This window comes from Engystomops pustulosus, chromosome 2 (assembly GCF_040894005.1).
Source record: "Engystomops pustulosus chromosome 2, aEngPut4.maternal, whole genome shotgun sequence".
In the NCBI taxonomy this organism is placed as follows: domain Eukaryota; kingdom Metazoa; phylum Chordata; class Amphibia; order Anura; family Leptodactylidae; genus Engystomops; species Engystomops pustulosus.
Genome location: NC_092412.1, coordinates 255,085,652 through 255,109,891, shown reverse-complemented (window position 1 = coordinate 255,109,891; position 24,240 = coordinate 255,085,652). Strand labels below are relative to the sequence as shown.

Here is a 24,240-nt window from a genome sequence, read left to right as displayed (position 1 = left end):
CTCATAGACTGTAAGCTCTTGTGTCACCCCCTCATCCTCATAGACTGTAAGCTCTTGTGTCACCCCCTCATCCTCATAGACTGTAAGCTCTTGTGTCACCCCCTCATCCTCATAGACTGTAAGCTCTTGTGTCACCCCCTCATCCTCATAGACTGTAAGCTCTTGTGTCACCCCCTCATCCTCATAGACTGTAAGCTCTTGTGTCCCCCCTCATCCTCATAGACTGTAAGCTCTTGTGACACCCCCTCATCCTCATAGACTGTAAGCTCTTGTGTCACCCCCTCATCCTCATAGACTGTAAGCTCTTGTGTCACCCCCTCATCCTCATAGACTGTAAGCTCTTGTGTCACCCCCTCATCCTTATAAATGCCCAGATTGTGTGGAAAATATTTCTTCCCTCTTCGCAATCTCAGTAATGTCTCTTTAAAAAAAGTTTTTTAAAAACTTGAACTTTTTCAACTGCAGTACCAGCTTTCACCACTATTGCCCAGAGCCAATTATCTAATTGACCACAATGGAACAGCGCCACCCTTCACATACATGAGCCTTATAATAAAAACAACATACAAGATCTGCTGTGAGTAAGAGGAGTTTTCTTACCTTAGTTTCTGTATATTAGATGTAACTCCGGAGAGGCGGTAGATCCCATCCACGACCCCGTGCTTCTCGATGAACTCTGCGCAGCTCTTCAACACAAGGGGAACTAGAAAGAAAAGGAGACGTCACTCAGAGAGATGTCATCTTATGAGACTGAATGCACCGTACAGACCCCTGCTGCCTGCAGATAGGACGCTATGTACAATCTGCTCAGCTCCTCCTGCTCTATAGCATGCTGCCTGCAGATAGGACACTATGTACAATCAGCTCAGTTCTTCCTGCTCTATAGCATGCTGCCTGCAGATAGGACACTATGTACAATCAGCTCAGTTCTTCCTGCTCTATAACATGCTGCCTGCAGATAGGACACTATGTGCAATCTGCTCAGCTCCTCCTGCTCCATAACATGCTGCCTGCAGATAGGACACTATGTACAATCTGCTCAGCTACTCCTGCTCTGTAACATGCTGCCTGCAGATAGGACACTATGTACAATCAGCTCAGTTCTTCCTGCTCTATAACATGCTGCCTGCAGATAGGACACTATGTGCAATCTGCTCAGCTCCTCCTGCTCTATAACATGCTGCCTGCAGATAGGACACTATGTACAATCTTCTCCGCTCCTCCTGCTCTATAACATGCTGCCTGCAGATAGGACACTATGCACAATCTGCTCCGCTCCTCCTGCTCTATAACATGCTGCCTGCAAATAGGACGCTATGTACAATCTGCTCAGCTCCTGAAGCTCTATAACATGCTACCTGCAGATAGGACACTATGCACAATCTGCTCCGCTCCTCCTGCTCTATAACATGCTGCCTGCAGATAGGACGCTATGTACAATCTGCTCAGCTCCTGAAGCTCTATAACATGCTACCTGCAGATAGGACACTATGCACAATCTGCTCCGCTCCTCCTGCTCTATAACATGCTGCCTGCAGATAGGATACTATGTACAATCTCCTCAGCTCATCCTTCTCTATAACATGCTGCCTGCAGATAGGACACCATGTACAATCTGCTCAGCTCCTCCTGCTCTATAACATGCTGCCTGCAGATAGGATACTATGTACAATCTGCTCAGCTCCTCCTGCTCTATAACATGCTGCCTGCAGATAGGACACTATGTACAATCTGCTCAGCTCCTCCTGCTCTATAACATGCTGCCTGCAGATAGGACACCATGTACAATCTGCTCAGCTCCTCCTGCTCTATAACATGCTGCCTGCAGATAGGACACTATGTACAATCTGCTCAGCTCCTCCTGCTCTATAACATACTACCTGCAGATAGGATACTATGTACAATCTGCTCAGCTCCTCCTGCTCTATAACATGCTGCCTGCAGATAGGACACCATGTACAATCTGCTCAGCTCCTCCTGCTCTATAACATGCTGCCTGCAGATAGGACACTATGTACAATGATCCAACACTCAGGTTTATGCACAAAGTTTTTCACCACATCTTCCTCCACACAATCTTCAGATTATTTAATCCATTAATTCTGTCCCCATTCACTGACAGCAAGCAGAGATCTTGACAATGATGCTGAAGCTCACAGTGCAGGATGCAGTTGCAGGTAAGTGAGGTTGTGCTACACTACATGATGGATACGCGGTAAGGAGCGCGGCGTCATTCATCATGGATGACACTGGAATTACTCGGCCTGTCAGCACATACTTATGTTATCAGCTTCCATTACTACTTGTCTCTTACACCTGAGCAGCCGCTACCACATCCCTCCTCCGCACATCACCCTCCATCTACTCACCAGCACACTACAGGGAACAAGTCACGTTACAGAGAGCAGCATATAATAGAGCAGGAGCAGCTGAGAAGATTGTACATAGTGTCCTATCTGCAGGCAGCATGTTATAGAGCAGGAGGAGCTGAGAAGATTGTACATAGTGTCCTATCTGCAGGCAGCATGTTATAGAGCAGGAGGAGCTGAGCAGCTTGTACATAGTGTCCTATCTGCAGGCAGCATGTTATAGAGCAGGAGGAGCTGAGCAGATTGTACATAGTGTCCTATCTGCAGGCAGCATGTTATAGAGCAGGAGGAGCTGAGCAGATTATACATGGTGTCCTATCTGCAGGCAGCATGTTACAGAGCAGGAGGAGCTGAGCAGATTGTACATAGTGTCCTATCTGCAGGCAGCATGTTACAGAGCAGGAGGAGCTGAGCAGATTGTACATAGTGTCCTATCTGCAGGCAGCATGTTACAGAGCAGGAGGAGCTGAGCAGATTGTACATAGTGTCCTATCTGCAGGCAGCATGTTATAGAGCAGGGGGAGCTGAGCAGATTGAACATTCTGTCCTATCTGCAGGCAGCATGTTGTAGACTAGAGAAGGAGAATAGATTGTACATAGTGTCCTATCTGCACACTACAGGGAACAAGTAACATTACAGAGAGCAGCATGTTATAGAGCAGGAGGAGCTGAGCAGATTGTACATAGTGTCCTATCTGCAGGCAGCATATTATAGAGCAGGAGGAGCTGAGCAGATTATACGTAGTGCCCTGTCTGCAGGCAGCATGTTATAGAGCAGGAGAAACTGAGCAGATTGTACATAGTGTCTTATCTGCAGACGGTATGTTATAGAGCAGGAGGAGCTGAGCAGATCGTAAATAATGTCCTATTTGCATGTAGCATGTTATAGAGCAGGAGGAGCTCACCATATTATTCCTATAGCCCTTTCTAAGAGCAACAAGATATAGAGCAGGATGAGCTGAGTAGTTTATTAATAGTCTCCACATTTAGGATAACAGCTCCTCCATAGGGCAGTATGATAACTGTGGGGATATTGTGGTACCTATAGGACAGTGCATTATAGTAGAAGTGATGCTTGTCATCCATAGGATCGCACACAGCTGCTGTCATCACTCGGTTGTTATCATTTTTCTATATTCTGGAGGCAATAACATCAGCTGAGCCGGACGACTGGTGCCTCCCGCAGAGATGCCAGCTGGGTCTGTGTGCCCGGGCGCCTGCGAGGCTTGTGATGTACGAAAACATCTGCATCATCTGATCCCATAAACATTGTAAACAGCTGCTCCAAACGTATCTCAGGGACAGGAGAAATCATAGAAACAATATGTAATGTTATCTGCTAAAAAATCACTATTTGTTCTTCAGATTATTAGGGCAACAAAGCAACAGTGACCTTCTATAAATACAGCCTATCAATCACTAGAGAGCAGCGGTGCCATCACTGAGAATACAGCCTATCCATCACTAGAGAGCAGCGGTGCCATCACTGAGAATACAGCCTATCCATCACTAGAGAGCAGCGGTGCCATCACTGAGAATACAGCCTATCCATCACTAGAGAGCAGCGGTGCCATCACTGAGAATACAGCCTATCCATCACTAGAGAGCAGCGGTGCCATCACTGAGAATACAGCCTATCCATCACTAGAGAGCAGCGGTGACATCACTGAGAATACAGCCTATCCATCACTAGAGAGCAGCGGTGCCATCACTGAGAATACAGCCTATCCATCACTAGAGAGCAGCGGTGTCATCACTGAGAATACAGGCTATCCATCACTAGAGAACAGCGGTGCCATCACTGAGAATACAGCCTATCCATCACTAGAGAGCAGCGGTGCCATCACTGAGAATACAGCCTATCCATCACTAGAGAGCAGCGGTGACATCACTGAGAATACAGCCTATCCATCACTGAGAGCAGCGGTGCCATCACTGAGAATACAGCCTATCAATCACTAGAGAGCAGCGGTGCCATCACTGAGAATACAGCCTATCCATCACTAGAGAGCAGCGGTGCCATCACTGAGAATACAGCCTATCCATCACTAGAGAGCAGCGGTGCCATCACTGAGAATACAGCCTATCCATCACTAGAGAGCAGCGGTGCCATCACTGAGAATACAGCCTATCCATCACTAGAGAGCAGCGGTGCCATCACTGAGAATACAGCCTATCCATCACTAGAGAGCAGCGGTGACATCACTGAGAATACAGCCTATCCATCACTAGAGAGCAGCGGTGCCATCACTGAGAATACAGCCTATCCATCACTAGAGAGCAGCGGTGCCATCACTGAGAATACAGCCTATCCATCACTAGAGAGCAGCGGCGCCATCACTGAGAATACAGCCTATCCATCACTAGAGTGCAGCGGTGCCATCACTGAGAATACAGCCTATCCATCACTAGAGAGCAGCGGTGCCATCACTGAGAATACAGCCTATCCATCACTAGAGAGCAGCGGTGCCATCACTGAGAATACAGCCTATCCATCACTAGAGAGCAGCGGCGCCATCACTGAGAATACAGCCTATCCATCACTAGAGTGCAGCGGTGCCATCACTGAGAATACAGCCTATCCATCACTAGAGAGCAGCGGTGCCATCACTGAGAATACAGCCTATCCATCACTAGAGAGCAGCGGTGCCATCACTGAGAATACAGCCTATCCATCACTAGAGAGCAGCGGTGCCATCACTGAGAATACAGCCTATCCATCACTAGAGAGCAGCGGTGACATCACTGAGAATACAGCCTATCCATCACTAGAGAGCAGCGGTGCCATCACTGAGAATACAGCCTATCCATCACTAGAGAGCAGCGGTGCCATCACTGAGAATACAGCCTATCCCTCACTAGAGAGCAGCAGTGTCATCACTGAGAATACAGCCTATCCATCACTAGAGAGCAGCGGTGCCATCACTGAGAATACAGCCTATCCATCACTAGAGAGCAGCGGTGCCATCACTGAGAATACAGCCTATCCATCACTAGAGAGCAGCGGTGCCATCACTGAGAATACAGCCCATCCATCACTAGAGAGCAGCGGTGCCATCACTGAGAATACAGCCTATCCATCACTAGAGAGCAGCGGTGTCATCACTGAGAATACAGCCTATCACTAGAGAGCAGCGGTGCCATCACTGAGAATACAGCCTATCCATCACTAGAGAGCAGCGGTGCCATCACTGAGAATACAGCCTATCCATCACTAGAGAGCAGCGGTGCCATCACTGAGAATACAGCCTATCCATCACTAGAGAGCAGCGGTGCCATCACTGAGAATACAGCCTGTCCATCACTAGAGAGCAGCGGTGACATCACTGAGAATACAGCCTATCCATCACTAGAGAGCAGCGGTGCCATCACTGAGAATACAGCCTATCCATCACTAGAGAGCAGCGGTGCCATCACTGAGAATACAGCCCATCCATCACTAGAGAGCAGCGGTGCCATCACTGAGAATACAGCCTATCCATCACTAGAGAGCAGCGGTGTCATCACTGAGTACAGCCTATCCATCACTAGGGCAGCGGTGCCATCACTGAGAATACAGCCTATCCATCACTAGAGAGCAGCGGTGTCATCACTGAGAATACAGCCTATCCATCACTAGAGCGCAGCGGTGCCATTACTGAGAATACAGCCTATCCATCACTAGAGAGCAGCGGTGCCATCACTGAGAATACAGCCTATCCATCACTAGAGAGCAGCAGTGCCAGCATTGAGAATACAGCCTATCCATCACTAGAGAGCAGCGGTGTCATCACTGAGTACAGCCTATCCATCACTAGGGCAGCGGTGCCATCACTGAGAATACAGCCTATTTATCACTAGAGAGCAGCGGTGTCATCACTGAGAATACAGCCTATCCATCACTAGAGAGCAGCGGTGCCATCACTGAGAATACAGCCTATCCATCACTAGAGAGCAGCGGTGCCATCACTGAGAATACAGCCTATCCATCACTAGAGAGCAGCGGTGCCATCACTGAGCATACAGCCTATCCATCACTAGAGAGCAGCGGTGCCATCACTGAGCATACAACCTATCCATCACTAGAGAGCAGCGGTGCCATCACTGAGAATACAGCCTATCCATCACTAGAGAGCAGCGGTGCCATCACTGAGAATACAGCCTATCCATCACTAGAGAGCAGCGGTGTCATCACTGAGAATACAGCCTATCCATCACTAGAGAGCAGCGGTGTCATCACTGAGAATACAGCCTATCCATCACTAGAGCGCAGCGGTGCCATTACTGAGAATACAGCCTATCCATCACTAGAGAGCAGCGGTGCCATCACTGAGAATACAGCCTATCCATCACTAGAGAGCAGCAGTGCCAGCACTGAGAATACAGCCTATCCATCACTAGAGAGCAGCGGTGTCATCACTGAGAATACAGCCTATCCATCACTAGAGAGCAGCGGTGCCATCACTGAGAATACAGCCTATCCATCACTAGAGAGCAGCAGTGCCAGCACTGAGAATACAGCCTATCCATCACTAGAGAGCAGCAGTGCCATCACTGAGAATACAGCCTATCCATCACTAGAGAGCAGCGGTGATATCACTGAGAATACAGCCTATCCATCACTAGAGAGCAGCGGTGACATCACTGAGAATACAGCCTATCCATCACTAGAGAGCAGCGGTGACATTACTGTAGTGATAAATCTCTGGGCACTGGGTCTCAGTTATGTCACTGCTTCCTGGATAATATCAGTTATAATCTTATCTCGGGTCTCGGGTCGGCGCTGATATATTATTGCTGTGTGTTGGTTCTGGATACTTGGTACATTCATGTGGAGTAATTACATAATGTTTGGCTTTGGACCGAGTGACAATTAGATTAAACCAACAAGTGAGGACGGTGATAAGGCTGGAGTCTTTCCTAATGTAATAACCGCAAGATTAATGATTGCGCCCACAGTCACCGGACAACCACATGGCTGCCAACATCTGGGACGCACTGAGTCACACGTGAACCCAACCCGATTACTCAGAACCTGCTGGTAAGGCTCAAATTGTTTTCTTTATATTCTCACATCTGTTACTAAAGGGACTTATTAAAAAAACCTTTTGTAGACTAGCGCCACCATTGACCTTAGGATATGTCTGGTATTGCAACCTTATTCAAATAAGGACCAGCTGCAAAAACAAACTTAGTCTGTGCAGATGAGACACGGAGGCCCAGCGTGTGGCAGTAGTGATCATTTACAGGACCGGTTTTTTTAGAGGTTTAATTGAGGGACAGGACTATTCTCTTTTAACCCTTCATTAACAGATTGTTTAACCTGCCCCTCCCCTCCTTTTCCCAACATCTTTCAAAATGTTTTTGCAATGGGACTTCAGTAGGAAGAGAGAAAGTATCATGGAAAAAAATGATTTTTCCATAATATTTTCAAATGATAAAAAAAAAATTGGAGACAAAATTGTTTAGGACACCACATCCTCATACTAGAACTGTGTTACTTGTTGCTATTTGCATTATTTATTTAATTATTTCATGTCTCGTGGAGCCAAAATCCTCTAAGTGACAACATTTGACACTCAAAGACACCCAATACACATGCACATACAGCCCATACAACATGCACATGTATACACAGCACACATATGTACATACGGCACACACTACATACATATGTATACACAGTACACATATAAGCACATCACACAACACAACATGTATACATACAGCACACTCAACATGCATGCATATACACAGCACACATATTAGGCACACACTACATACATATGTATACACAGTACACATAGCACATACAGCACACACAACATGCATACATACATACAGCACACTCAACCTGCATGCATATACACAGCACACATATAGGCACACAAAACATGCATATGTATACACAGCACAAATATAAGCACATCATACCATACACATATGTACACACACAGCATAGATATGTATACACAGGACACGTATAAGCACATCGCACAACACACACGCATACAACACACATAATATGCATACACAGCACACATAAAAGCACGTATATACAGCACACACAACATGCATATGTACATACAGCACACACAACATGCATACATATATACAGCACACACAACATGCATATGTACATACGGCACACACAACATGCATATGTACATACAGCACACACAACATGCATATACACAGCACACACAACATGCATATGTACATACAGCACACACAACATGCATACATATATACAGCACACACAACATGCATATGTACATACGGCACACACAACATGCATATGTACATACAGCACACACAACATGCATATACACAGCACACATATAGGAACATCACACAATACACATAGCACATACAGCACATCACAGTAGGCAGTAGAGTCAGTAGGGAGCAGCACAGGGCGGAGCTTCCCTGCACATCTCCTCCCTCTTTCTCTATCAGCCATAGGTAGGAGGAGGAGGAGAGAAAAGCTTCTGCTGCTGAGGTCCGGAGCTTCTGTCTGGGTAATTAGATGCTGCAGAAGCCTCCACGTTCCAGTCCACATGGGATTTCTGCTACAAACCAATGAAACAACCACCATCTGCAGCGCAGCCTCTGATGTACCAACAGCCAATGAAACAACCCCATACACACTGTCCAGCAGAGTAGTGTCTTTGTTATTGGCAGTGCCCATTGTCCTACGGAGTGGTTGTAGCACTCGGACGATCCTACAAAGGAGACAAGTGTAACGCGCAGTAATAGTAATACGTATGTCACAATTTTCAAGGTGTAAAACCATCTTTGGAGCTTGTACAAGCGTTAATGCAACCTCTACATAACCATATACACATCCACTCAGGGCAGAGATATGTAAAAAGTGAAGGGGGAGGTGATTTTACAGTGATAAAGTAACAGAACTTCTCTCCCCCACAGATGTAGGGAGATTGTGCTGTTACTTTCAGAAACATTGTAGCCTTTCACTTACTCTAATGATTGGCTGTCACAGCGATCATGCGACCAGAGAACGGAGGAAAATCTATTTTGTATATATATTTTTTTTTTTAAAAAATCCCAGTTTCAGGCACGCAGAAAATGTCAGGGCAGGTCATCGCCTCTCCACCAGGTGATCTTTGTGTTACACCGGGGATTGTGGTAATTGGAAGCAGAAATCTTATGCAAAAAAAGGTCAAATCAAGTCACAAACCCAGATCAGACTGTTCACGGAGTCAGCAGAAAGTTCTCCTGTTCTGTCAATAATACAATAAAAACCAGATGGAGGGGAAAGAAAAGAACATTCTCATCCAGAGCGATGGGAATGGGGGGGGGGGGGGGGGCGGCCAAAGGGTTAACGTGACCATCACGGCCCACAGGGCTACGACGGTCACATCTTCTGCACAGAAGTCGTTGTGTTGCACAGAACAGCATTTTGTAAAAGTTTGGACACAGAATATTATTTCTTAGTATGGAATACAGTTTTGTGATAGACACAGTGGGGGTCATTTACTAAGGCCCCGATTCGCGTTTTTCTGTCGCGTTACCCGAATATTTCCGATTTGCACCAATTTTCCCTGAGTCGCTTGACACGCGCTTACCTGCACCCAGCGTAGCTTGGTGAACTTCAGTGAACTCCGACGGACTTCAGCGCAGCAGCGACACCTGGTGGACATCGGGGGAACTACCTTAGTGAGTCGCTGGAAGACCGGAATCCTCCACAGAGAAAGTGCCTCTGGATCGCGAATGGACCGGGTAAGTAAATCTGCCCCAATGTTTCAGTGGCAACAAAATAATAGAAAAATGTGGTAACCACCAAAAATTCTGTTTTTTTTACATTTCTTATTTTGTGACCCAGGCCAATTGTTACAATTAAAGTTCAATTTATCCCCTCCCCTCCGTTACCTGATATTTTTTTACATTTTTTTGTGTGTGGTACAGTCTACACAGTTACATCAGCCAAAATTATTATTGCCCAGGATGGTGCCATCCGGACACACCCCCTGATTCATAGGGGGAGGGGCAACAGGAGATCACATGACACCAGTAAAGAGTGGGAGCCCAGGATTTTTATAAAATAAAAACGCCGCTGGATCGCGAACGGACCGGGTAAGTAAATCTGCCCCATTATTTTATACACAGCACTACTATTATATGCTACAGTACCGGTACTTTGAAATTCTGTAGCAAAAAAAAATGTGTTTTCTTCTTCTGATTTTATGCCGGAAATAATATATAATATGGCCGTCTACTCTATTTACCAGAGCTAAATGCTGCAACATAAATGAGCACGGGAAAAGCTGCAGCATCAATTACCAAACTAAAGTCATACTGAACATACGGTGCAATGAGATTCCTTTATAGAATATATCCAAGCATCAAATACAGAGAATGTCCAGCAGTCACTACAATATGTTACCTACAGGATTTCACTCCCAAGATTCTCATTTGCTTTTTCTTGTACATAGGGGGCAGTATTATAGTCGTTATATTCCTGTACATAGGGGGCAGTATTATAGTAGTTATATTCTTGTACATAGGGGGCAGTATTATAGTAGTTATATTCTTGTACATAGGGGGCAGTATTATAGTCGTTATATTCCTGTACATAGGGGGCAGTATTATAGTAGTTATATTCTTGTACATAGGGGGCAGTATTATAGTAGTTATATTCCTGTACATAGGGGGCAGTATTATAGTAGTTATATTCCTGTACATAGGGGGCAGTATTATAGTTGTTATATTCCTGTACATAGGGGGCAGTATTATAGTAGTTATATTCTTGTACATAGGGGGTAGTATTATAGTAGTTATATTCTTGTACATAGGGAGCAGTATTATAGTAGTTATATTCTTGTACATAGGGGGCAGTATTATAGTAGTTATATTCCTGTACATAGAGGGCAGTATTATAGTAGTTATATTCTTGTACATAGGGGGCAGTATTATAGTAGTTATATTCTTGTACATAGGGGGCAGTATTATAGTAGTTATATTCCTGTACATAGGGGGCAGTATTATAGTAGTTATATTCTTGTACATAGGGGGCAGTATTATAGTAGTTATATTCCTGTACATAGGGAGCAGTATTATAGTAGTTATATTCTTGTACATAGGGGGCAGTATTATAGTAGTTATATTCTTGTACATAGGGGGCAGTATTATAGTAGTTATATTCTTGTACATAGGGGGCAGTATTATAGTAGTTATATTCCTGTACATAGGGGGCAGTATTATAGTAGTTATATTCTTGTACATAGGGGGCAGTATTATAGTAGTTATATTCTTGTACATAGGGGACAGTATTATAGTAGTTATATTCTTGTACATAGGGGGCAGTATTATAGTAGTTATATTCTTGTACATAGGGGGCAGTATTATAGTAGTTATATTCTTGTACATAGGGGGCAGTATTATAGTAGTTATATTCTTGTACATAGGGGGCAGTATTATAGTAGTTATATTCCTGTACATAGGGGGCAGTATTATAGTAGTTATATTCCTGTACATAGGGGGCAGTATTATAGTAGTTATATTCTTGTACATAGGGGGCAGTATTATAGTAGTTATATTCTTGTACATAGGGGGCAGTATTATAGTAGTTATATTCTTGTACATAGGGGGCAGTATTATAGTAGTTATATTCTTGTACATAGGGGGCAGTATTATAGTAGTTATATTCCTGTACATAGGGGGCAGTATTATAGTAGTTATATTCCTGTACATAGGGGGCAGTATTATAGTAGTTATATTCCTGTACATAGGGGCAGCATTATAGTAGTTATATTCTTGTACATAGGGGGCAGTATTATAGTAGTTATATTCCTGTACATAGGGGGCAGTATTATAGTAGTTATATTCTTGTACATAGGGGGTAGTATTATAGTAGTTATATTCATGTACATAGGGGGCAGTATTATAGTAGTTATATTCCTGTACATAGGGGGCAGTATTATAGTAGTTATATTCCTGTACATATGGGGCAGTATTATAGTAGTTATATTCTTGTACATAGAGGGCAGTATTATAGTAGTTATATTCCTGTACATAGGGGGGCAGTATTATAGTAGTTATATTCCTGTACATAGGGGGGCAGTATTATAGTAGTTATATTCTTGTACATAGGGGGTAGTATTATAGTAGTTATATTCCTGTACATAGGGGTCAGTATTATAGTAGTTATATTCTTGTACATAGGGGGCAGTATTATAGTAGTTATATTCTTGTACATAGGGGGCAGTATTATAGTAGTTATATTCTTGTACATAGGGGGCAGTATTATAGTAGTTATATTCCTGTACATAGGGGGCAGTATTATAGTAGTTATATTCTTGTACATAGAGGGCAGTATTATAGTAGTTATATTCCTGTACATAGGGGGCAGTATTATAGTAGTTATATTCTTGTACATAGGGGGTAGTATTATAGTAGTTATATTCCTGTACATAGGGGTCAGTATTATAGTAGTTATATTCTTGTACATAGGGGGCAGTATTATAGTAGTTATATTCTTGTACATAGGGGGCAGTATTATAGTAGTTATATTCTTGTACATAGGGGGCAGTATTATAGTAGTTATATTCCTGTACATAGGGGGTAGTATTATAGTAGTTATATTCTTGTACATAAGGGCAGTATTATAGTAGTTATATTCCTGTACATAGGGGGCAGTATTATAGTAGTTATATTCTTGTACATAGGAGGCAGTATTATAGTAGTTATATTCTTGTACATAGGGGGCAGTATTATAGTAGTTATATTCCTGTACATAGGGGGCAGTATTATAGTAGTTATATTCCTGTACATAGGGGGCAGCATTATAGTAGTTATATTCTTGTACATAGGGGGCACTATTATAGTAGTTATATTCTTGTACATAGGAGGTATTAATGTACCATGGTAGTTACTACTATTGTTATATTGTACATTTCTGTTAAACAATGGTCACAACTGAATCCTTCCACTTGCTTAGAGAATACATGAAATTGTTGCTCTCATTACATGATGTTACAGATTTAGTGTAACTGTTCTGTATCATTTTTTAATCCATTGTAATATAACCAATGTATAACACATGTTGTGTCCTGGGTCAGGTCCGGGGTGTTGGGATGACTCCGTTGGTCTCGGTGGATGTTACTTGTGTGTGATGGATTTGGTTGGGACTGTGTGCGCTGGCGGTGCTCCAGGCCTGAGCAGCTGTTATGGGGGGGGGGGGGGGGGGGCTTATTAACTAATGAAACATGACCAGGACCAAGCCCCAGCTGCCGGCAGCATATCCATCACTCGCACACAATCCAGCGACCGCAGTCACTAAAAGCCACAAGAAAAGGCAATTTCACAGTATGAGCCCCACATGGGCGCAAAATCTACAGTTTAGTAGTAAAAGTCAGGAACAAGGGAAACCATCAGGAAGTAGCTGAATGCTCAGTGCAGCTCTGGATGTAACTGGAGTATAATAATTGCACTGTATATCAATATTGAAAGGACAGTGCAGGAGGGCGAACCACAGCTACAGACGGAGCATCAAATTTCCCGTGCTCATAACCACTGAGCCAATCCCTCCTGACTACTTTTTAAGAAGGACCTAACAATTTCAGCAGTGGTTCATGGTCTTTGGTGCCTCTGATCACATTACACTCGCTGTGCACATGATCACTGAGCCAATCCCTAAGCGTTCACTCAATGTTCATTCGGACTAACTATCCAGATGCTCCCTCACGTGGGTCTTCCTGAAGGCTTCAATAATTGCCCTTTGTCTCTGATACCTTCAAACCTGTCTGGCGTGAAGTGTGCACGTGCCCACTGAGCCAGTCCTTGGCCTCAGTGCTTAGGTGCTGCTCATTCAGACTATTTTTCTCTAGGAAACCCAGCAATACCAGTGGCGGGTCTTAGTCTCTGACGCTTCAGGTCCCCACAGACTGTAAGTGCACATAACCACTGAGCCGCTCAATATCCTTAGCCTCCACATGAATCACATGTTCTTGGCTCAGTGATCACATGTGCAATCAATGTGATGCAATCATTTTTGAGAAGAAGACTTGGAATTGTAGGAAGAAGTACATTTATTTTTATGGATTTTTTGCCAAAAATTTTTTTAACCAAAACCGACCCCACAGGGATTTTGCTGAACACCTTTAACTCTTTCAGTTCAATGTAAAAGTTTAGTTCATCTTTAGGACTAGTTTTGTATTTTCAGCCTTTCCTCTTCCCCCTGGTTTCCCGTGACCCTTCACATGCAGTTTTGTGTCTTTGTGTTAGTGATTAATACAACAATCCCTCATTTTGCCAAGATAAATCCTGTGATTCAGAGCCAGAAGCGACCGGAGAGCGCGGAGCCTTCCCGGAGTGACCAGTCAGTAAGATGGGGACTGTCTGGACTGCGGGTGTCAGGGGGTAACAGTCCAATGGTGGACAGTCAGGACAGACGCTGCGTCTTCCTGTTCTTTCATCCAACAATCAGATGGGAGTCAATAGGTCAATACTATCAACGACAACACCAAAAAGGCTCTTAAAGGGACAGTACATCCAACTTTTTTGTTAGCTATGCAGACAGTTGGTAATCACTCATTGATTATGTATATTCCACAACTACCTTCCCTTTATATTCCGGCAGTGAGCATCCCAAGATCATAGCTACTGGGAGCGTGTCCTCACACTGCTGTGCTCTGTACATTGAGGTACTCTGCAGCCTCTCCCTCCTGTAGTAGCATTCAACCAGAACCCTGCTTCGGCTTTCACTGCAGTGTGAGGACACAGCCTCATGACACTGGGAGAAACCACAATTCTGGAATTCAATCCACATTTCACAGTCCTGCAGTTACTAACAACATACACAAAGTTCTGTTTACACATCTCTCCAGGAACAATACATAACACTGGCTGCAGAGAGCACAGAGCGCAGCAGTGTGAGAGCACACGTCCTCAGTGCAACTACAGATGCTACAATCCTGGAATATAAATCCATGTTTCACAGTCCTGCTGCTACCAACAACATACACAAATGTTTGATTACACATCTCTCCAGGGACAATGCCCAATTCTGGCTGCAAAGAACACAGAGCACAGCAGTGTGAGGTTCTACCCCCAGTGGACTTAGAGAAGCTACAATCCTGGGATGTAAATCCATATATCACAGTCCTGCTGCTACTAACAACGTCCACAAAGGTCTGATTACACATCTCTTCAGGGACAATACATAACACTGGCTGCAATCTATGATCACACCCACTTACAGATCCCTTTAGGTGCATAAACAAAACCGTTGCATCAAAACAAGTGTGTTGGGGAAATTCAACTAAAATAAAAGTATAAAGTCATAAAGGTAGATGCTTGAGTTGTCCCAACATTCATTACTATTCTCTGTCCCCAGGATAGGGGGTAAATACTGAACACTGGGGGAGCCCACCACTCACAGGAAGATAAAGGGGCCATGTCCTATTCAACTCCTTTACATTGGTGATGACCCCAGCTTCACCTGACCATGAACTCCCCCCCCCCCCCTCACATATTGGCTTCTACTTCTGCTTGATCTCCACCTGGCCTGACCTTGGCCTTTCATTGCTGACTCTAGGCTAGACCTCCACCTGCCCTGACCTTATCCAGTTATTGCCTACTCTCTACATGACCTCCACGTCTCCTGACCTATAATCCTGTCATAGCCTACTCTATGCATGACTCCCACCTGCACTGACCTTATCCTGTCATTGCCTACGCTCTGCATGACCTCCACCCTCCCTGACATTATCCTGTCATAGCCTACTCTATGCATGACCTCCACCTGCCCTAACCTTATCCTGTCGTTGTCTACTCTCTGCATGACCTCCACCCTCCCTGACATTATCCCGTCATTGCCTACTCTCTGCATGACCTACACCTACCCTGACCTTATCCTGTCATTGCCTACTCTCTGCGTGACCTGCACAGACCTGATCCTGTCATTGCCTACTCTCTGCATGACCTCCACCTGCACTGACCTTATCCTATCATAGCCTACTCCCTGCTTGACCTCCACCTGCCCTAACCTTATCCTGTCATTGACTACTCTCTGCATGACCTCCACCTGCACAGACCTTATTTTGTCATAGCCTACTCCCTGCTTGACCTCCACCTGCACTGACCTTATCCTATCATAGCCTACTCCCTGCTTGACCTCCACCTGCCCTAACCTTATCCTGTCATTGACTACTCTCTGCATGACCTCCACCCTCCCTGACACTATCCTGTCATTGCCTACTCTCTGCATGGCCTCCACCTGTACAGACCTTATCCTATCATAGCCTACTCCCTGATTGACCTCCACCTGCCCTAACCTTATCCTGTCATTGCCTACTCTCTGCATGACCTCCACCTGCCCTAACCTTATGCTGTCGTTGTCTACTCTCTGCATGACCTCCACCCTCCCTGACATTATCCCGTCATTGCCTACTCTCTGCACGACCTACACCTACCCTGACCTTATCCTGTCATTGCCTACTCTCTGCATGACCTGCACAGACCTGATCCTGTCATTGCCTACTCTCTGCATGACCTCCACCCTCCCTGACATTATCCTGTCATTGCCTACTCTCTGCATGACCTGCACAGACCTGATCCTGTCATTGCCTACTCTCTGCATGACCTGCACAGACCTGATCCTGTCATTGCCTACTCTCTGCATGACCTGCACAGACCTGATCCTGTCATTGCCTACTCTCTGCATGACCTGCACAGACCTGATCCTGTCATTGCCTACTCTCTGCATGACCTGCACAGACCTGATCTTGTCATTGCCTACTCCCTGTTTGACCTCCACCTGCACTGACCTTATCCTGTCATTGCCTACTCCTTGCTTGACCTCCACCTGCCCTGACCTTATCCTGTCATTGCCTTCTCTCTGCTTAAAACTCTGGTGCTTTAAACCTGTGACTGTCTTCATGGTGACACAGAGGGTCCGCAATGTGATGTCCGATAAAATCCATAAAGTGCAAAGATACAAATTTGAAGTGCAAATACTGCACTGCCCCCGCCCTAGCACAGCAATCCGTCACACTGTGTTCCCTACCCCTGGCAGTCACCCACAAAGCGGAAAAGGAAAATCAGACCACAAATTGGGCTAAATGACAAAATGAACTTCTGGAAAATGTAACAAGATGTAAGTGGCTGATCCCCACGGCGAGAAAGGAAGAAAACGGACAGATAACTGGGAATTGCAAGAACCTCACTAACTGAATATCCTCAGCGAGAGCCAAGAACTCACAGCAATAAAAAATCACAAGAAAATGTCAACAGGCGGATTAAGAAGAGGATAAAACTCCAGAGAAAGTCACTAAACGGAAACAGGAAAATAACCTCGCTCCTAAATCAAAGAAGAGACGACTTGTGTCTCCATCTTCCAAATAATATCTACATAGATGTAACACTGAATACAGAGAGAATACAGCCTGTACATCTTGTACACATGGTGCGGTATTGCATGGCGTCTGCTGCTTCTGTTGTGCGGTGCTGGTGGGGACCCGGGCCTGGAGCCATGGGGGCTATGCCTGTCAGTACAGGTGCTGGGGGCAACCAGGTCTTGGTCCCTGCCGGCGCTGTGCTGCAGCGGTGGTGGACGCCATGTGGTGCCGCACACAATAGCGTAGGGACCCACCAAAAAGACGTCACCGTGAAGTGGTTGGTGGGCTTATACAATTTGATCAAAATGTAACAAAGAACCTGGAGTTCTTTATTTAATTAGCCTAGCGGCAGTAGATCATTGTGTGATGTGTGGATGTGCGGTCCAGTTCTTTTTCTCTCCTCATGTTGGTTTAGAATACAGCCTATCCATCACTAGAGAGCAGCGGTGCCATCACTGAGAATACAGCCTATCCATCACTAGAGAGCAGCGGTGCCATCACTGAGAATACAGCCTATCCATCACTAGAGAGCAGCGGTGCCATCACTGAGAATACAGCCTATCCATCACTGGAGAGCAGCGGTGCCATCACTGAGAATACAGCCTATCCATCACTAGAGAGCAGCGGTGCCATCACTGAGAATACAGCCTATCCATCACTAGAGAGCAGCAGTGCCATCACTGAGAATACAGCCTATCCATCACTAGAGAGCAGCGGTGCCATCACTGAGAATACAGCCTATCCATCACTAGAGAGTAGCGGTGATATCACTGAGAATACAGCCTATCCATCACTAGAGAGCAGCGGTGTCATCACTGACAATACAGCCTATCCATCACTAGAGAGCAACAGTGCCATCACTGAGAATACAGCCTATCCATCACTAGAGATCAGCGGTGCCATCACTGAGAATACAGCCTATCCATCACTAGAGATCAGCGGTGCCATCACTGAGAATAGAGCCTATCCATCACTAGAGAGCAGCGGTGCCATCACTGAGAATACAGCCTATCCATCACTAGAGAGCAGCGGCGCCATCACTGAGAATACAGCCTATCCATCACTAGAGAGCAGCGGTGCCATCACTGAGAATACAGCCTATCCATCACTAGAGAGCAGCGGTGACATCACTGACAATACAGCCTATCCCTCACTAGAGAGCAGCGGTACCATCACTGAGAATACAGCCTATCCATCACTAGAGAGCAGCAGTGCCATCACTGAGAATACAGCCTATCCATCACTAGAGAGCAGCGTCGCCATCACTGAGAATACAGCCTATCCCTCACTAGAGAGCAGCGGTGCCATCACTGAGAATACAGCCTATCCATCACTAGAGAACAGCGGTGCCATCACTGAGAATACAGCCTATCCATCACTAGAGAGCAGCGGTGCCATCACTGAGAATACAGCCTATCCCTCACTAGAGAGCAGCGGTGCCATCACTGAGAATACAGCCTATCCATCACTAGAGAGCAGCGGTGCCAACACTGAGAATACAGCCTATCCATCACTAGAGAGCAGCGGCGCCATCACTGAGAATACAGCCTATCCCTCACTAGAGAGCAGCGGTGCCATCACTGAGAATACAGCCTATCCCTCACTAGAGAGCAGTGGTGCCATCACTGAGAATACATTTAGTTAATTTTACTTAATAATAATAAGAAATGTCTGTGAGATCCTCCTCTATGTTGTTAGTGTGAGGATTCCTATGAGCCTCCAGCTGTAGGAGCGGAGGGAGGGGGGCGGCCATGGCGGTCAGACAGATGTGGGACTATTTCTGTCTGTACAGCTGTCGCTGCCAAATCCTAATCTGAGATAGACGGCCAAGTGTCCAGCGAATTCTGCTGACTCTGCAGTAATTTATGGCAGAGATTGCGGATGCAGACATATTATTGATAGTAAAGGAAATACAATATAAAAACTTTTTGCAATATACAAATACACTTAGAGGATATCATTCATTAGTGATGACCCAATCCATAATAAAAGCCTTCTAATCATGTCCCAATAAGATTTCAGCTCTGGAGGACCACAATAGTCCTCCACATCTATATACCCTGCAATACATTAACTCTCCTGTGGAGGAGCTATAGGTAGACATTGGCCTAACCTCCATCTCTAGGCCCATAATACCCTGCACTCCCTGGAACATCATGACAAGAGTTCAAGACAGCAAATTGCCAAAAACAATTAAAAGAAGAACAAAGCAAAAAGAAAATGAACACAATGTGACCCAACAGCGAGGAGCAGATAAAGAGACGGAGCGTGGGCTCCACACACAGGAAGAGGAAGACGGTTATTATGCACAGACAACACTCTTTGTAGTTTTCATAGGAAAACATTTTATTGTCTTCATATTAGGGTTTTAAAGAGAATCCACATCCGGATCCAACCCCACACTACAAGTAGTATACAGGCGGAGGACATTATATACAGTTATACCAGACCAAGAACATCGAGACAGTCTATAAAAGATTTATAATGTATATATACACAAAACAGACTGCTATAATACTGCCCCCTATGAACAAGAATATAACTACTATAATACTGCCCCCTATGAACAAGAATATAACTACTATAATACTGCCCCCTATGTACAGGAATATAACTACTATAATACTGCCCCCTATGTACAAGAATATAACTACTATAATACTGCCCCTATGTACAGGAATATAACTACTATAATACTGCCCCCTATGTACAAGAATATAACTACTATAATACTGCCCCCTGTGTACAAGAATATAAATACTATAATACTGCCTCCTATGTACAGGAATATAACTACTATAATACTGCCCCCTATGTACAAGAATATAACTACTATAATACTGCCTCCTATGTACAAGAATATAACTACTATAATACTGCCCCCTATGTACAAGAATATAACTACTATAATACTGCTCCCTATGTACAAGAATATAACTACTATAATACTGCCCCCTATGTACAAGAATATAACTACTATAATACTGCCTCCTATGTACAGGAATATAACTACTATAATACTGCCCCCTATGTACAAGAATATAACTACTATAATACTGCCCCTATGTACAAGAATATAACTACTATAATACTGCCCTCTATGTACAAGAATATAACTACTATAATACTGCCCCCTATGTACAAGAATATAACTACTATAATACTGCCCCCTATGTACAAGAATATAACTACTATAATACCGCTCCCTATGTACAAGAATATAACTACTATAATACCGCTCCCTATGTACAAGAATATAACTACTATAATACTGCCTCCTATGTACAAGAATATAACTACTATAATACTGTCCCCTATGTACAGGAATATAACTACTATAATACTGCCCCCTATGTACAGGAATATAACTACTATAATACTGCCCCCATGTACAAGAATATAACTACTATAATACTGTCCCCTATGTACAGGAATATAACTACTATAATACTGCCCCCTATGTACAGGAATATAACTACTATAATACTGCCCCCTTGCTGAGAGGTTGTGTGCAGTGTGAGCTCCTGAGGTCTCCTCATGTCTGGAGCTAGCCCAGGGCGGGGCCACCCTGGGTGGGGAAGTTCCCCATGCAAGGCCCAGGCTCCAAGGCCTAATCTGGAAAATAACTCCCAGACACCAAAACTAATGGATGAGAATCCTAAAATCTCCGGTTCAGTAAGTTATGTCAGCGGCTGCAGTTCAGCCAGAAGCAGTGAAGTAAAGAATGAAGAGTTTGTGAAGAAAGAAGCAGCAGTAAGTTCCAGTTTGGTGAAGTCACCTACCAGTGTGAATGTGCAGCAGAAGCCAGTGAGTGGGAACACAATGTTGGGTCATCCAGGACAGAGGAGCGAGCAGGTTGTGCAGGAGCAGAGGAAGCCTCCAGCCCCGGCCTCACCTGTGCCGTGTACACCTCCATTATCCAGGCAGAGGAGGACATCTCTGGAGAAGCAGACCTTGCTGGAGAACCTGCAGCAGCCTGTACTGATCCGATCTGAGCGCACACGGTATGGGAGTGGAGGCAGCAAGGCCGAGACCAAACTAGCAGGGAGGCCTCAGGCTGCCACAAGTGCTGCTACTGGACAGTGTCACCCCCCAGCAGTAAGAGCCGCAGCGCGCCAGAACCCAACAGTGGCGCAGAGACCTGGACCCAGCAGAGTGCCATCACCTACCACCTGTAAGAAACCTGCAGCAACTCCATGTGCAGCGGCTGAGCGTGCACCTGAGCTCCTCCTGGCTGATCAGATCCCAGCACTGGTAAAGAGACTGGGAAACCTGAAGGAACAAAAACTGCTGCTACAAAAAAACATTGACTGTGCCTACAAGCTCAAAGCAGCAAACCCGGAGAGACATGAGCTGTTAGACAAGAAGCTGACCACCCTGGCCAAGCAGCTCGCTGACAATGTCGCCCAGACTGAAGCTGTCCTGGAGCAGATGGGTCCCCTGGCAGAGACCTACAGGAACCAGGAGCGCTTCCAGGCCCAGAGACATCATGGAGGGGCATCTAATCCGGCAACTGAGACCAAGGGGAAACCTATACTCCAGCCTGCGACTTTCCCATACCAGCAAGGGGATCTCTACAAGAAAGATAAAGCCATGAAACAGCAACCACCCACAGCAGAGGCACCACAAGTCCCAGCAACCTGCAATCTGCAGAAGGATCACAGCCGTCCCTCTGATGTTACCAGAGCAGTGAAAACACCACATGTCCCAGCATTCAGCGTGCAGCGTGGACATCTGCCTGATGGTAGCGGAGAACAAGCACCACAAGTCCCAGTTGACGGCTCACTGCAGCAGGACTGTGCACCTGATCCTGAAGGTAACACTGTGGCATCTGAGCAGGATCATCAGGACTCTGCCGGGACTGATGGTACTGACATTGATGGGACTTCAGTGGGTGATACTGCTCATACATCAGTGCCTAATGCTGTTTCTAATATCTGTGATACTGCTGCCCCTATTGTCTGTGATGCTGCTGCCCCCAATGTTGGTGATAATGCTGATGCATCTGTATCTCCTCCTGATAATACCATTGTGTGTGATAATGTTCCAGCAGGGGAAGCGCAGTCTGTGTGGGATGTTGCCATAGAGCAGGCAGAGCAGTGTATGGAGGCTGATGGTGGGGAGGGGGTAGTACAGTCTGATGCTCAGGACTTCCCCCCTCTAGTTGCTGAGGTATCAGACCCTCAGAGTGCAGGAGCCCAGCAGCCCCCGCAGCGCCCCCAGACACAGCAGGGTACGGGCCCTCACCAGTCTTCTTCTGGCAACGCCTGGAGCCGGGGTGCACCATCTTTTTCATCCGGCTCTCATTACACCGGTCAGGCATTTAAGAGGAGGAATGTGGTGAGATTTAGGCACAAAGGGGCCAAGGAGGACCTACCTGACAGGCGGTTTGTGGTCAGGTCGCTATTGTGTGAACAAATGGGTTTCTCGCCAAGTGACATTTTGGCAGTAATTAACCTCCCCGATCGCCAGGGATATGACGTGAGCTTTAAGCTGATGGGCAACCTGGACCGGTTTTGGGCCATCTTCCCCAGGTTTAGAGATGCAGAGGGGTGGAATAATTTCAGCTTCATCCCCATCTCTAAACTTGGTACAGTCACTGTCACAGTCATCTTCTGGAATGAGTCTGTTCCCCAGCAGGATATTGTCATCTGGCTCAAGAGGCACTGTGACCTTATGTCAGAGCTCACCAAGACCCGGGATGAGGACGGGATCTGGACAGGAGGGTGGAAGGTCCTGGTGAAATTAAGACAGTACAACAACATAACCCAGCATCTGCCCAACTCCTTCTTCATTGGCCGGGAGAAGGGGGTATGTTTCTATCCAGGTCAGCCCCGTAGATGCTTCAAATGCGGTAGAGTCGGTCACATCGCCAGTAATTGCTCTGTGGTCAAGTGCAGCCTGTGTGGGGATATCGGCCATGTGAGTGCGGACTGCCAAAACATCAGGTGTAACCTGTGCGGTGAGATCGGGCATGCCCACAGGGATTGTCCCAATGCCTGGCACAACATATGTAAGAGCTTCCCTGATGAAGACCTATTGGCAGGGGCAGATGACCTGGGGGAGGAGGAGGCTTTGTTATTAGGGTCAGATCAGGCTACGCCAGAACCTCAGCAGGTCCTAGAATCAAGTGATGCTATACCAACACCAGAGCAGCCTCAGACCCAAACCACAGAGGGAGATATGGAAGTTGTCCAGCAGGTTGCACCACACTCAGTGCTCATTCCCTCTCCAGCCACAACATCTGCTAATAAGAGGAGGAAAAAAGATAGGTCCACCCGGAAGCCTGAGGGTGAGTGGACCACAGTTCACAAGTCATCTAAGATCAGAGTGGACAGTGGAACAGACATGACCATGACAGTCAATAGATTCAGTGTCCTCTCAGAGTCAGACGCAGAGGAGGAGCTAGAGAAGGAACTGCAGAGGATGGTGGCAGAGTATGATGAGGATCCCGATGGTGACCCCCCCTCAAAACGGAGACCCCATAGGGTGGGACCAGAGTCTGAATCAGACATGGAGACGGGTGGTGAAGA

General features: G+C 45.7%; 1 protein-coding gene across 1 annotated transcript in view; it reads right to left on the bottom strand.

Annotated features, from left to right (window-relative positions):
* ARHGAP31 (Rho GTPase activating protein 31) overlaps positions 1-24,240 on the bottom strand; it is a 132,543-nt gene that overhangs the window by 71,827 nt on the left and 36,476 nt on the right. The window contains exon 2 of the mRNA XM_072138912.1: positions 601-703. Coding sequence (XP_071995013.1) covers positions 601-703 — 103 coding nt within the window. The remainder of the gene's footprint in view (positions 1-600; positions 704-24,240) is intronic.